The 15,638-nt window shown below is 38.4% G+C and overlaps 2 protein-coding genes across 6 annotated transcripts in view; one reads left to right on the forward strand and one right to left on the reverse strand.

The window, feature by feature from the left end:
• The window catches only part of CMSS1 (cms1 ribosomal small subunit homolog), a 239,978-nt gene that overhangs the window by 7,400 nt on the left and 216,940 nt on the right, over window positions 1–15,638 (forward strand). The gene's annotated exons all lie outside the window — the stretch shown is intronic.
• FILIP1L (filamin A interacting protein 1 like) overlaps window positions 1–15,638 on the reverse strand; it is a 69,378-nt gene that overhangs the window by 2,071 nt on the left and 51,669 nt on the right. For 3 of the 4 annotated variants that reach the window (XM_040545261.1, XM_040545262.1, XM_040545263.1), the window contains exon 2: window positions 9,931–13,045. In XM_040545261.1, the coding sequence (XP_040401195.1) occupies window positions 10,273–12,930 (2,658 nt within the window). In that variant the 5' untranslated portion in view covers window positions 12,931–13,045 and the 3' untranslated portion in view covers window positions 9,931–10,272. Of the gene's footprint in view, window positions 1–9,930; window positions 13,046–15,638 lie in introns of those variants that run through there. The other variant, XM_040545265.1, reaches the window with a different exon arrangement.

Consider the following 15,638-nt stretch of genomic DNA (forward strand, 5'->3'; position numbering starts at 1 on the left):
TTTCAGTTTGGAAAACAGATTGTGGAGATGAAAAGCAAACAGGAAAAGTTTGCATTATTCCTAGTCCATTGATAGTGAATAGGGGAATTCACTCTTTCTAGATGTACTTGAGAGGGCATAGACTGAAAGTATCAAAAGGCAAGTAAAAGATCAGTAAAAGGAAGTGTTCTCCCTTGTTAATGAACTAAAACTCATTGGGACAAGCAGGCAAGGTGGTGGTGTAAATTGCTTTGGAGAGAGTTCAGACTGATCCAGGGAGTTCATCAAGGGCTGCTAAACATAAAGGCTTGATGCAGGTTTCAGCCAAGGAGAGCCCCAAGTTGTAGACTGCTAGAAGCTTGGCATGTTACTCTGCTCACCTGGTACTTTAGCTTTTTTTTGTAAGCATTTACTGCTTGTCACTGCTGAAGTTGAGATGCATAGATCCTGGGTCTGATAGTGCGTGACTTATTTCATATTTTTATTTTTGGAATTAGAAAGTATCAATGTGTAGCTTTTGTTTATATATTGAGAAAAAGCGTTTGGTCTTGAAAATGAAAAGGAAAAAGATGTATTTTTTCTTTGCTTTGTGGTCGTTGAAAGATTTTACCTCTAGGTGGCAGCAAAGTTTGTGGGTTTTGTGATGCATCACTATTTTTGCTAGAACTGAACTAAAACTTGTGATTAAATGCTGAATTAAAAAAAATAGCATGCACTTGTAAGATAATCTTGGATTTTATCGCTCAGATTGTTAGTGTGCAAGGGAAAAAACTCTAAACCAACAGAATTTATTTCATTTAAATTCTCAAAGGCACTGCAAAGGAAAAAGGGGTGGGTGTTGGAGGGGATAATTGTATTGCTGTTGTATGAGTATCCTTGAGCACTGACTTGATACAGTTTTTCTTCTGGCTTTGTGGCATGATTTGGTAGATAAGGCACAGTATTGAGAATAAAACATTTGGATGTACTATTTCTGGAGGTGCTACTATCTGCTATGAATTTAGAAAATATATAGAATGTGTCTGCCTCAGTTTCCTAATTATAAAAAGAATTAAACTACCCATCATTTGCCAAGCATATTGAGATGAATAGATTAAAAAGTATTTATATAAAGTCTTGCGTGCTCAAGTGTGATTGTATCACTAAGTAGGTGGTGTCTCTTTTGTTGTCTCTTTTGGCTTTGTTTTTTGGAGAAGCTCTCCAGTTTAGAGATTCTATATAGTACAAAGCAGTTGGAGGATTCTACCTGTATTTGGTTGAACGATATTGTTAGCACTTGAAGAAAGTATTTGTAGGCTGAAGTCTTTATAGATGCTGGGCATCTAACTGTTTTCCAGATGCTCAAGTCTTATTAAAACAGTAGGAAGTCAGGTGTGAAAATACCCCTGTACTCTGGCCTTTGGTTTGTGCCAGTTCATTGTTCATTCATCAGTTTGTTTCCAGTTCATTAAAACCGTCATTTACAACGTGGCCTTCAGAGCAGTCAGATTTCGTTTCAACAAAAAAATTTTTGATGATTCAAAATGATGCTCTGTTTTGCAGTTATCAGTGACACCACTGAATACATCTAAATTATTACTGCTTAGCACTGAATGTTGCATTAGAAACTGATTGCTTTGTCAGGGTTTACTTACAGTCCAAATAACTAAAATGGTGTAATTCCTGGCATGTGTGCTGTTTTTTTAGGAAGACCTATATTACTAAAAAAACTATGTGTAGATATTGGTGGTGTTTTCAGTTTGATCTTTCACTCTTTTATCTGTTTGTGGGAAGTCTGTGTGCATACCAAGAATCTCCTCAAATCTCTTCAACCCTTTCTACCAATTTCTACCAAATCTTCGAGATGGTTTTCAGTCTGCCTGATTCTTTTTGCCACCCACTTGTTTCCTGAATTTGTCTACTCTGTTCATCGTCTGTGTTAAGTTAAAGCTCCTTAAGTCCTCATCTGTAAGCCTTTTTTTATATTTGCTATCTTTTAAGTGGCAGAAGAGGAAACAAGATGTTTATCTTTCAAAAACCAAGCTGAACTGCCTTTTGTGCTCTGGAGAGGCCTTTCTAATTCCCATCAGTGCTCTCAAAACACTCCTAGAAACTAAATGTTTCCCAGGAGTTACCTAGCTGGGATTTTAGCAGCTGTGTGGTTTTCCTTTATTTAATGTTTGTAAACAACAGTTAGGTAAGTATAGGCAAATGATAACAACAACAAGAAAAGCAACAAAAAACCGTGCTTTTGAAATGAGCAGGTTATGCAACATGTCTGTCAAACTAACAGTGTTATATTAGTTTTAGGTGTTAGATTCAGAAAATATCAAAGTTTTTGCCAGTAGTGTTTAGAGTTGTAGAAATAAGTAGTTAAAGCAATGTTCTAAGAATCAAGAAGAATGTAGTTTCATAAGGATCTTTTAACTTAGTTTTAAATTGACTTCTGAAATAGATTTAATCACTTGGAGTAGGAACTGGCAGAAGAAATGGTATTACAGTGAGAACTTGTATGCAGTGCGTGTGTTTGTTATTCCATGGTGAAACGGCATCAGGTATTTCAGAGACTGGGACAAAGGCTTCATGGGTGACAGCTGTCAAATTCCACATGCAAGAGTGAAAATGTCCTTCCTCAATTTCAGGAAGTCAGCTGTGAAGCTCTAAAATACTAGGATTTATATTCCATACACACTTTTCCCCAAGGGCACAGAGGTAGCTTATCTGTTACTTACGTGGGCTGTCAGGTATTCTGCCACAATACAGTGCTTGCTGTCTGGGGAGTGGGCTAAGGCAGGTGTGTGTGCAGGCATCAAGGAGGGAAAATGCTCTTCAGGTAGTTCTAATGCCTTTGATCCTAATCTTATTTTTTTCTAGAAGTATGATGCATGCTTTGCCTCCTGTTTGAAATGTATCTGTTTAAATAGAGGGGAGCACTTCTTCTGTAGGCTTTCTTATTTATTTTTCTAGTGTCATTGTAGAACTTGATCGAGGAGAGATAACTTTAGGTTGGGTTCTTACCCACTGCTTAAATTTTTACTTGAAGAAATTTGAGTGGTACAGAGAATTATTTGCAACTTAAACGAAAGTGGCCAGAGGGTGGTGCTGAAGATCCTTTACACAGAAATCCAAACGTGCATATGGTGCTTCTTGCCAGACTGCAGTTTGTTCCTAGATGATTGAATGCAGTTGGACTGAAAGCCAGGTCTGCAAGTGAGGATGAGTTACAGTTAAGTGGCAAAGCTAAATATTCCTTTTAGTGTCCAAACAAGATGGTTTTCAGCTGAGACTGTTCAATTGCATAGGGCATTTGAGTATTTCCTTGTCTTTCACTACGATCTGGCATCTGTCTTCTAGGAATCCAGTGGGGACATTCTCAGTTGCTCTGTGCTTCCTTTTATGTGACTGGTTTGTGTATGTGACTATATTCAGATGTGTGAGCAGGATAAGTAAACCTTACACTTACTGATGTTGTTAAGACCTTAGGCAGGGTATTGTCTGGTTTGGGGCACTGCATTTTCAGAAATGTACACACCACTATAAATAGCTGTGCAGAGGGAAAATAATTAGTAATCTGTACAGTGGTAGTACTCATCTAGCTATTAGGTGGGAAAACAATTGGGTTTGTTTAATCTGGAGAAAATAAAACTGAAGAAAGATATGTTAACTATCTTCTAATATGTGAAAAGCTGCTGCAGAGAAAATAGTTCTCCAAGTCCAGTGGAGGGATAGGAAACAAAAACTGGATTTCAATTTCAGCGAAAGAAATCTAGTTTAGAAATTTGCAAGATTTTTAATGGCAAGGATGTTTCAACCCTGGTTATAGATACCTGGGGTAACTGGGAAGGAAATTTTTATCATTGCAAGAAGTTAAGAACAGGATGAGCCAGGGGAAGGGCTTAGGTCAAATTGCAACAAGAAAATGGGACCTCAGGATGTTTTTCAGCCTTTCTAAGCTCAGTTTTCTACCATTTCTACTATTTTTCTGATATTGGGCCTGTTATAGGACTCATGATTTCAACAATATAAACTACTAGACAAAAAAAAATCTCTATTAAAATCAGAAGTAATTTCCATACATGCAACATGATTTGTGCTCATGTGTCCAAATGTGCCACTACGATGTTATTTCCTGAACACCAAGTTTAAATCTACTTTAAACTAGGGAAAGGTGGGTAAAAGAAACAGGGTTGGGCAGAGTTGGAGGCAGACTTGGCATTCATAATTACTGAAATTCTGTCACATGCCCTGCTTTTCTTAGGACATGTAGGACATGTCTTCACTGGGAAATATGATAATCCCTAAACATAAGGTAGGTGAAAGTCATTTTTTTTTAATAGATAATTGACAAGTTGCAGGGGAAGGTGAGGTTGTCAAGGGTCAACTCGTGTAGGACAAAGATTGCCCTGGGACTGATAGATCAGCACTGCAAGGCAGCTTGCTGTTCCTGAAATGGACAGTTGCCTGTTGCTCTTCTCTTTGCCTGTTGAAAAAAGAAGGCACCGTATTAGGGCACTGTCTCCAAGAAGAAATAGTATATGGCCTTTTTGAAGACTACTGAACACCCTGCAATATTGAGTCTGCCCAGGAGAGGGCAGTGCTGACACACAAATGTTTCTGGTGGTGCTTAAAAATTAGTGTATTTGTACAATACATTATTTTACAAACATGTATGAGATCATCACTTCTCTTGGTTTGGATCTGCCATTTGCAGAGTAAGTCTTGACAGTGGGTCGTATTCCGCACAGACTGTGGGCAGCTAGGGATAGATGTGTTTATGCATTTTTAAGTGTCCACCTTTTCAGGATGTGTGAAAACATACCTACAGACACCTTTGAACATGAAAGCACACTCATGCTCCGCATGGAGGAGGTAAAAGAACCCTGTGCTTTTACCATCAGGGCCTTTTTTCTGTCTGGGAGCAGGCTATTTGCACCTGTGGAGATCACATTTAAAGGTGTGTTAATCAGAGTCCTATTTTTAAATATAAATATAAAAATTATGTAATTGGTAAACACATACAATATAATTTATATGTATAATTATATATATTATACATATATAAAAATACTCAACTTTTGTCGATCCTAGGTTGGTGTTTCTACAGGATAGAAACATCACCTATAATGGTTTGAGTATGAGACACCCAAGGATAGGAAGCTCTGGATTCTTGTCATGACTGGAAGTGCCTTGCTGTGCCTTTACATAAGTCAATTAACTTCTTCCCTGTATTTTTTTCTCTTCTCAGCTGTAAAGTGAGAGTCATTTTTTGTTAAAGCCCCAAAAGGCTTTTAGTAGGACTGAGTGGTTGCGCATTTGGAGTGCTTTGTGATGTATAGGCAGGCTAGACTGCATCTCTTCAGAGCATAGTGGTAGCACCTCAGGAGATAAGACCAGGGCTTTGGCAGCAACTCCATTACAAAGAGTGCTGGTTCCTTGTTGCTTGCCCCTTCAGTTGTGCTGATGAAGCTGTTTGTAGAGCTGTGCTGTGAAATTAATCCCGTTTTATCTTTTGGTTTGTTTGTTTCCAATCCAAGTTAGTTTCTTAACCTGCTTCGCAGTGCTCCTGAACAGTAATAACAGCGTAACTGAACGGCCGGGTCCTGTGGTATGGGATGTGGTGGGGTACGAGTGGGGAAGGAGCTGCTTTTGGCTATCCTTGTATGAAGGCCCTGGGGAGTGGAGAGTCACTGATTAAAACAGGTCTTCCCTGCTGTACTCAAAATCTGCTTCCCAAGATCAATTTTGCTTAGTATTCTGGGGAGAATCACATGCAATTGGCAGCTCTAATATTTGAGGCCTACTGAATGCCCACAGAAGGATGGAGCACCGGGTGATGGATGTGCTAGCAGAGAGCATTTGGCTACATCTTGGGGCCATTGACTGCAGTTTTGTGAAAACAGTCCCTTATTCTTAAATTTTTAAGGTCAGTCTTCCTTGAGCAATTTCCCACTTACAGTATTTGGTGTTAATTTTAAAATGCCTTTATACACCCACTCATGCTGAGCCTGAACCATAAGATCTTTTTCTCTTCTGTTTCTTGGTAACATAATGTTTTGGTAGTCTTTGCTTAAGCCTAGAGATTAGGCAGTTTTCAGTTTTTGTTTTGCATGTCTCAGTATCTGTTTCCTAGGGACAAAGTCCCTAGGAAAATGGTTACTCCGTTTCCATCACCTAACCCTGCAGCATCCTTTCAATCTTAATCAGAAAGTAATACTGTACAATTCTGTTTCTGATTATTTTTCCTCAGTGTGGGAAACGTGCCTTTTTAAGCCTTGCATGAGATGCTTGCGTAGAGATCTCTTCTCTTACAGCCTTGCATTCTGTCCCCAGGCACCATATTCACATTATTTACTATACTTTGAACTGGGAAAACTAGCTGACTGCTCCTGTAATTTTTGTTGAACTTATTCATTAATTAGCTACTTGAGGGAGTGTTTTTTGTTTTTTTTTAACTTGAAATAGTGCCTCTCAGTTGATAGATGGGCACTCTGCTCTCAATACCATTATTGGCTCTTATTCTCTTCTTTTTTTTTTATTTTCCTCCTTTCCCTTCCCTTCCCTCATCTGTCCTCCCTGTAAGGACAAAAATTATAAACGTTTCAAAGGAAATATTTAATCACATAAACAGAATAACTCAGAAATGCCGAGCACTGAACTGTAGGTGCTGCCCTTGCTTGTGTTCTTTTGCTTACTGAGCTAAAACTGAAAAGAGCAAGGAAAGTGAGCTTGATAACTTCTGCTATTTCTTTTATCATCTAATTCTCCCTTTCTGTTCCTGAAGACTTTTCCTTCTCCCCTGGATGTCAAGATTTTTAGATTTGAGGGGGGGAGTTTGCTAAGAATTTTGGAAAAGGGAAGGGTTGATATTATGATCTGCTGAAAACTGTTCTTATGCACTATTTCAGTTTATTCCCTCTGATATATAAATATATATATATATATATATAATTTATTTTTTTGTGACCATATTTTGCTTTATTATTTATTTGTATCATTATTGTAAGTAAGTACCTGTCATATTTTAGGCTTTGGGGCAAACATTGAAAACAAAAGTGTCTCATCCTCCAAGATTAAAACAGCAATACTTACCACCTGGAATGTATCAGATGCCTAGAAAAATTGTCTTGGTTGAAATTTAATATGATTATGCCTGATGTTTCTGTTCAGTGTTTAAATCAATTTACAGACAGATCATTTAATTTTTTCCTTGCTCTATTGCCTTCTCTATGCCGGCTAAGGAAGCAGGTGAATATTCCCCCTCAGTAAAAGAGAAATCACCTGAAATATGGAGTGGTTTTGAACAGCTTGAAGTAAACTTGTAAATACGTGATTTCAGTCCCTAAGCTGTGCTTTCCATTGTTACGATGAAATTACAGCTAACTTATTTCTGTTCAAACAGCTGAGTAAGTTTCAGCTCTCAGCAACATCCAAGCATGTATTTTCCCTGCTGTATGTTTTGAAACAGATCTTGGGAATTTGAATAGGATGAACAGGCTTTATTCTGTAAACCTTAATTTCAGGCAAAATAGTAATTTCATTTTTCATCTGCTGAAATCAGTGACAAAAACTCTGGTGTGAAGTCAGTGAAGGTCTATAAATAGATTGTTTAATTAGCAGAGGAATATAAGTATCCCTTCATAAAGGTGTGTTTTTTAGGAAACATAGCAAGTTCATTTACAGGTAATGGTGATGCTTCTTATTAAGACATTAGCAGAATGTCTTAATAAGTACTAGGAGAGTAGCAGAGGAACTGTCCTGTTTAATAATTAACCTGCAAAGTGGTGTGAACTCTGGCCTAGGTTTTGTATTGACAACATCTTTTAAACTCTGAATGTCCTTATTCATAATAGCTTGGGAATTGTCCAAAGGACTAAGTGTGCTTGTTGGTATTATGTCCTGATTTGTGCTTATCTTTTACAAGGCATTGTAATAGATGGTCAGGTGGTTAATAATCAACACATTTCTGTACACTTGGAATGCAGGTATAAAATGAAATACTTGTTTCTACATGATTTTAACATCCAATAGAAGAAAATGCTTTTGTTTCTCAGGGACAAGATTTCATTTAATTTCTAGGAAATCTGACGTCTGTTACTCAGGGCACAGTTACTCAGTACCACGCTTACAGCATGTCCCTTGAGAGATCTTGGGTATGGATCAATAGAACATGCAGCACAGAGAATGTGTTTTGAATGGACTGCTTTTGCTTTTTAATTTTGGCCAAGCCTTTCAGTTAATAATGTGTAAGTTGAATGTAGTAAATTGTTCATATAATTGGCACACTCTAAAATTATTATAATCTTGACTTGCCTGAGTGCTGGGTACTGTCTTCATCAGTAACTTTTGCTGAAATTGGTGGGAGCCAACTTGCAATTTGCTCTGCAGGATAAGACCATTCATTTCTTCTGTACCGGCTAGTAATCAGATCTCACTTTTGCAGTCAGTGAAGATAAAGTGAGACAAACCAAGTGGGAAGGACATCTTGCGAAGCCCAATTATCTGATACAGCATCTGTTGAAGCTGTGCATGACACTAAGCTAGGCCTGTGCAGTTCCACATTTTGACTTAAAAATTTCCACTGCTCAGCTGTAGTACACTTGTTATATCCAGTTCTATGACAAAATCCGTAACTTAATTTTTCTTCCCATTGTTGATTTTACTGAAGTGTGTATGGGTGATGGGTTTTGATTTTCAGTAGAAGCTGTTCTTTCTAAAATCAGCTATTACCTACTGCTGTAATCATTTAGATTCCGGTCTGAAAAAAAGTCCCTTTCTTATGTTAAAGCATGTACCAAAGTCCTTTGCTGAATCAATTGCTAGGTTGTACTGCAGAAATGTGTGTTTTTTTTTTTTTTACACTATGTAATGCAGACAAGAATAAAGATATGGGTTTAGTGAATAGGGACGTTATGCTTGCATGCAGACTTCCTTGTTGATAAGGAGGTTTGATTTTTATCCTCCCCCAAAGAGCATGAGATACATAGGCATTTAACTTCTTTAGAATAAGAATCTGACTCTCCAATTTGATTTTTTTTTCATGACAGCTTTTGAAAAAAGAGATATCTGAAAGTGTTTTTTCAGATCTTTTGGCTTGATTTACATTCAGTGGGAAAGTTGGTCCACTAGTAGCAGCATTTTCTGGGAGGTTAGGATTTTGTGCTTGGCCCACATGTAAACTGAGTGCAGCAATGTTTATGTTGTTGTCCTTTTCCTAGGCACTAATACTGTATTCATCACTGAAATGTCTTAACCTGTTTTCTCTGTGCTGTATGGTACTGCAATTTACTGTAGTCCTAGAGGTCTGCGTGTTTGGAGAGAGGATTTAGTACTACTTCTTAATGATTCTGTCTTCCTCTGCCTATTATACAAAAAACATGGCGTGCCATAGTTTGCTAATCTTGTTTCTTCTTCAGTGTACCTGTCTTGTATATAGCATGTTGGACTGCTAGTGAGGAGCAAAGATGAAATTTGAGTATTATGTGTGAGTCCATTCTGAGCTAATTGTTTAGGAATCTAAGTGTTGCTGTTAATTATTTATGAGGTACCTAGATGATGGTAGTCTTTCTGCTGTATTGGAAAAGAAACACATGCCTTGTTTGAATAGTTTTCTGATGTAGGCATCTGAATCCAGTTCAGTTATAAGAAAGGTTTACAGGAGGGTATTAAAAGAGTTGTAACCAAACATAGCGTTAAAAAGGTGGGGAGGAAAAGTGGTTGTTGTGGTCTGGAACATATCATTTATGCCCCATAAAATCTGCAATAAGATACAATACATATTATTTTGTGTGTGTGTGTGATGTAACGATAATTATCTGAAATGAGAGGGCTAGGAGGAATTGGGAAATAGGGAAGATAATGAATCAAGTCATATCTGAAGTTAGCAGGCAATATTATGGCTTAATTCAAATTCTACCATACATGCAAAAAAAATACAAACACACACAAAACCAAAAAATGTTCTGCAAGCAATGATAAAAATAATCAATTATTTACTGTTTTTGTAATGTTAAAATATTTTACCAAGGCAAGTTGCAGTCAAAAGTAATGTGAGTTATTTTGAAAATGGAAATACATAAAGATGCATTTATACAAGTGCAAGACTAAATATTTTACATAACTGTATTTCAATGAGAAGATATACAGTAAGTGCACACTTGATAACACTAAGCAGGCAAAACTTAACGTTAGTTCCATATACTGTTGTAAAGTTCATGCACAGATCTCTCCCAAAGGAAAGGGGCTGTTCCAAATCATTCTTGCTGGGATGAAAAACAGGATAGGTTGCTGGTAAGGGTGTCAGCATGGATGGGGGGGTCAGTTATAGACATTACTTACTGTAATTTGTGATTGCCGTGGGAGAGGAGTGGCTGTTGGTGTGATAGTAATACTGCTGGTGATTTTATTGGTGGGCTTACTGGGTATCCCGTTAGCTAGTGCTGGAGTTCTGTTATCTTGCACCGGGGTACAAGGGCTGACGGGCTTGGAGCTGGCGAGAGCTTGGACGTAAGGACTTCCTAAGTGGATGTGGATTTTGTTATCCTCAGTAGTTATTACACTTGATCCCGTACTGTTAGATCTCTGAAACTGCCATGACGACTGCCTGTCTGGGGATACTCTAAAAACGGCGTGCTTGGCTCCCATTTCCAAAGGCTCGGAGAGCATTTGTTCCTGAGAACTTGAGCCTGGTAAAGCCAAAGGGGACATTGTTCTTTCAGGAGTTAAAGAACCACATGAATCAGGAGTTTGAGATCTTGCAAAAGCAGCCATGGTAATGGGAGAAATGGCTTGCTCTGGGCTCATGTAACCTTCTGCTGTTTTTGATTTTACAGGTGTTAAGGAGGCGTTTTGAATAATGGTTATTCTTTGCTTGGTAGTGCCACAGTTGGGTATAACGGCTGTGCTTGTGTAGGAGTGAGGACTTTCAGTGGTAGGACTTGTTATTTCGAGTGTTGCTGTGTTCTGTCCGTGGTCTGGAGTTACCTTTATGTGAAGAGGTTGGCCAGGGGTATGGCTTAGCACTAGGTCTCCCGTCTGTGCACAGTTTCCATTTTGCTTTTTATGGATCTTTCCGTTCTGAGGATGGTTGTCTTTGGACTTCATCCAAGGGATCCATAACTTCTTGTTCACGGCATTCGCAATGGATGAGTTGCTTTTGAAAGACACCGATTGTTCTTCCTCATTGTTGTCTTTGTCCTCATTATCACTGTCTTCATACAGCTGTCCATTTATCACCGCTCGCTCTAAAGGCATGAGGGTTTTGTAGTCGGGTGGCTCATTGTCTGCTGGATCTGTCTGGACTTCTTTAGAAAAAACTTGCAAGTCAGAGATTCTTCTTCCATTGAGACTGGGTCTGGGGGTCTTACTGAAGCGTCTGTACTTCTCTAATTCTTTTGTGAGACTTTCCATTTCTCTTGCTAACTCCCTATTCTTATTTTCCTGCTGGGTGAGTTTCTTCTGTAAAACTGTATGATCACCTCGGAGGTGACAGATTAGGTCTTCTGTTGCCATGTACTCATGAATTTTCTCTTTCAGTGCATCTACTTCTCTGGAAAGGTGACTTGATTTAGCTTCTTCTTCTCTGAGCTTCTTAAAAAGACGCTGCTCTTGATTGGACTCGGCCTTCTCTGTTAATTTATACCTAGCCACTTCCATTTTGACAGCCTCCAGCTCCTCGGACAGGAGCTTGGCTTTGTCACGTTCATTGACATATCTTCTTTCTAGAGACTCAAATTCATCTTCAGTTTTCATAAGATCATCTTCTATGGCCTTCATTTCTTTCAGCTTTTGCTTAAGCCTCTCAACTTCTTGAGAAAGCTCTTTGATTTTGTTGTTCTCCTGCTGCAAGGAAGTGCTGGATTTAGTACTCTCCTTAAGCTTATTTTTAAGAAATTCTTTCTCGACAGCTTCCAGTGACTGAAGTCTCTTTCTTAGAATATTTACTTTGGAAGCAAGATCGCTTCCTTTCTCCTCTTCTGCTTTCAGTTTGTTTTTCAATTCATCTCTTTCTTTTGTTACACTGGATACTTTTTCCTCTGCATCAGATTTTGACTTCAGTGCCTTTTTACTTTCCTCAATAAGTTTTTCTGTAACGGACATCACCTTATTTTGTTCCACCTGAAGCTGAGAAGTTGCAGCTTGCAGCTTCTCTTCTGTTTGCTTTATTTTTTCACCCATAGTTTTTCTTTCATCCACAAGCATCACTGTTAGAGTCTTCAGCTTTGTTAAATCTTCTTTAAGCGTGAACTCGGTTTTTTCTAACTTGCTTTCAATTGCTTCAAGCTCTCCAACTCTAGCTTTTAAGCCATCCAGTTCAAGGGACAACTGCTTTGTTAACATTTTTTCTCTTTCTAGGTTGCATTTCAGGGAGTAGCATTCTTGTTTGCTTTTGTTGAAAGCATCCTCTAACTTCTCCAGCTCCATAATTCTTTTGTTGAGTTTGTCAACTTCCCCTTTAAGGTTCTTGCTCTGTGACGCTTCTTTTTCTAATTTTTTATTAAGTTCTCTGCACTGATCTTCCATTTTTATGAGCTCTTCATCTTTTCCTTCCATCTCCAGCAGTCGCTTCCGTAATTCTTCGACTTCGGACATAAGTGTCGAGTTCCCATACTCTCCCTTATTTATCTTATCCCTTAGGTCTTGCAGTTCATCTTCTGCTTTCCTTAAAGATTTATTGGTCTCCTCTAGCTCATCGATTTGTCGGCTGAGAGCAGTCAGTTTTAACCGGAGCTGACGATTCTGGCTGTCTTCATTGGTTAATTTGGCCATCATTGCTTCTTGATCTTGGGAAACCTTACTGCTTTGGGCTTGCAGCTCAGCCTCCAGCCTGCTGGCTCTCCGTTCTTCTTCTTGAACTTTTGCTTCAGCAAAAGCGAGTTTCTCATGTGCTTGGTCGGCAGAAGTGGTTAACTCTTGAATTTTTTGACTTTGTTGATTCAGCTGCTCGGTGAGTCTTTGTTGTTCATCTACCACCATTAAAGCAAAGGATTTCAGTTTAGTTAGTTCTTCTTTCAATTTGGCTATTTTCTTGTTGTTTTCCTTCTCTTTTTTCTCCTGATACGCTGTTTCTTGTTCAAGAAGCTTTTTCAATCTGGGGAGGAGAAATAATACTGTATTTTATAGGCATTTAAAAACGCACTTGAAATACTATGACATCTGCCAGATGTGCCTGAACATCCGCTTGTACTTGCACCTAGAAGCAGGCCTTTCCTTGTAGTGTCATGGTGAAGTCCCCACAGGCCTTAGCTTTCTACTCAGAAGTTCTTTGGTAATGGACACTTCAATACGATCATTTACACTTAATAACTTCAGTAGTTATGCATCTTTAATTACATTTTCAGCTTCTGACAGTTATCAGTGCAACACAACTGTTTGATGTTCTGTACTGGAACAATGCTGATCTTGGCTGTCTGCTGGGGCTAGGTGTGTACAGGCAGTGTTTTTTTTAGAAATTTGATTATCGCAGTGCTTGAGAAATTAAATCGGTGCAGCCCTCAAGGGCAGGTATACTTTTACAGCATTATAAACCTCCTAATTCCTTTAAGCTACTTATAAACCATCCTGATCTTTTATGATGTTTTATCATTAAACCTTACAGATGTTAAAGTGTGTGAAGGAAATATACCCACGCTAGGCTGTTAGTTGGGCTCACTAATGCCGATTTCTAAACAGTACATCAGAGCAAAAAACAAACATTGTAGGTGAGTCAGTCCTCAGTGGAAATACAGGCTTTATTACCTTGTATCATAAAAAAAACAGTCAGTAGATAAGCAGGAATTTAGGTTAAGAACTTAAGGCCAAACCTTGTTGCCTGTTACATTCAGACTTGGTCTTATATCCCAAACTTGCAGATGTGCTGAATTGCAACTCTGTTTTATATGATTCTTTAAACTTTTCACAATGGTTTTCCAAAATCACTGTTTACAAGTTTTTAGCTCAGCATTCAGTCTTAACCGAGATGCAACATACTTAGTTTATTAGAGACCTGCAATAAGGTTGTGCGTTTGTTCATGTAACAACCTAAGAAACCTCCAAATACCTCAGATAATTACGTCCTTTTGTAGACTTTGTCAGGGAGATATTTGTGGAATGGTTATGAGGTATGATTAGGTTTGGCCAGTGCATCTGCCTCCTTTCAATTAGATTTTTCCCCACAGCTGACTTATAAATCATGTTCTGATATTTAAGAATAGTCTTAAAAGCCTAGTCTGAAAGAATATGAGCGCTTGTATGTTTTGCTGTTGTTCATATGTATGATACATATTCATTTTCAGAGTGCTGGTGAGTAAGGAATTGCATATCAGGGCTGTACTTCAACAAAATATCTGCTTACGCACTTGTTAGCTGAGGCCCCTTCCATCCTCTCCCCAAAAAGTGAAAATGACCCTCCAGAAGTAGCTGCTGAAACATCAGGTTCCTGTTCCACAGCTGTCCCTGGTCAGTGTTGTAATGTCCAAACAGTAAGTCTTTACAGCTTTCCACTGACAAGTTCCTGTTGCAGCCATCCTTTTCGTTCAGGAAGAGCTCAGATAATGGCCTCCTTTTCACAGCTCTTTATTAGCTGCTGGCTGACTGGAGGCATATATTTCTGGGGGCTTAATAGGCTGCCCCAGCAACATCCTCTTTGGCAGAGTTGAGTTTTTTTTTGCCTGGAGAGAGGAAGTCCCTGCCATTCTACAACTGTCCATCAGACTTGTCTGGTTTGATGGGGATACTTGATAGAAATCCCTGACTATGAAATTTCTTAACGCATTCACCATCCCCACAGCTCTTATTTTAGTGCAGAAGTTGCACTATATTGAGTGTAATGTAAAAAATATTTTTTCACATTTATGTGAAAACTAGGTGGAAGGGGAAGTAACAGAAAACTGAGTTGATTTCAAAGACTCAAAGCAGCCCCGATTTCTTTACAACAGTAGATTAGTATAATGGGGGAAAATAGACATGAAAAGGTGTAAGTGGAGAGGGAGAGGTTTGTGAAATGAGCTTGGAGGAATGTTGCTGGCTGACAGAACAAGGCGACTGCGCCATCTTCAAAGGCAGCTTTTTACTGTGTTGTCAGTGTATAAACTTTTGTCATCTTTTTAACGTTAGCTTGTTTGAGTTCTTTTTAAATAAAAAAAAAACAAACTCACAACTCTCTCCCCTCCCCACCCTTGTCTCTGAATGCTTTAGTAATGAAGTTCAATTGATGATTTACCGTTGCCATAGATATAAAACCATAACAGAAGCACAACTAACAATTTCATTTGGAATGAACTCAGTTTTTGCGTGTGTTAAGACACGTTAATACGGTTAGACTTGAGGTTATTAGCATGTGTTTTATTTTTGCTTCCTTCACTGTCATTTATTTTTGTTAGGCAAATTTGGCTGAATTTAATTAATTGGTGTATTATTCAGCGCTTCTTGATTAACTAGTTGATATCTCTCTGGCCAAATGATACTAATGCACAAGTGACTGATGCCCCTTAAATTGCTTTAGAAAGAACACTTTCGACCCAAATAGGAACCAGCAATCCCAAATTACATAGGATGCTGTTTAAAATTTTACGATTCAAATAAGAGACTTGCTTGTAAATAACTCAGTAAAGTCAGTTGACAGATGTTTGAAGGAATGATAACAGAAGTCCTTACAATGAACATGACAGGTATGTACAACTTGTATTTTTTCCTGTTTCTTTTTT

Source organism: Cygnus olor, chromosome 1 (assembly GCF_009769625.2).
Source record: "Cygnus olor isolate bCygOlo1 chromosome 1, bCygOlo1.pri.v2, whole genome shotgun sequence".
Lineage (NCBI taxonomy): Eukaryota > Metazoa > Chordata > Aves > Anseriformes > Anatidae > Cygnus > Cygnus olor.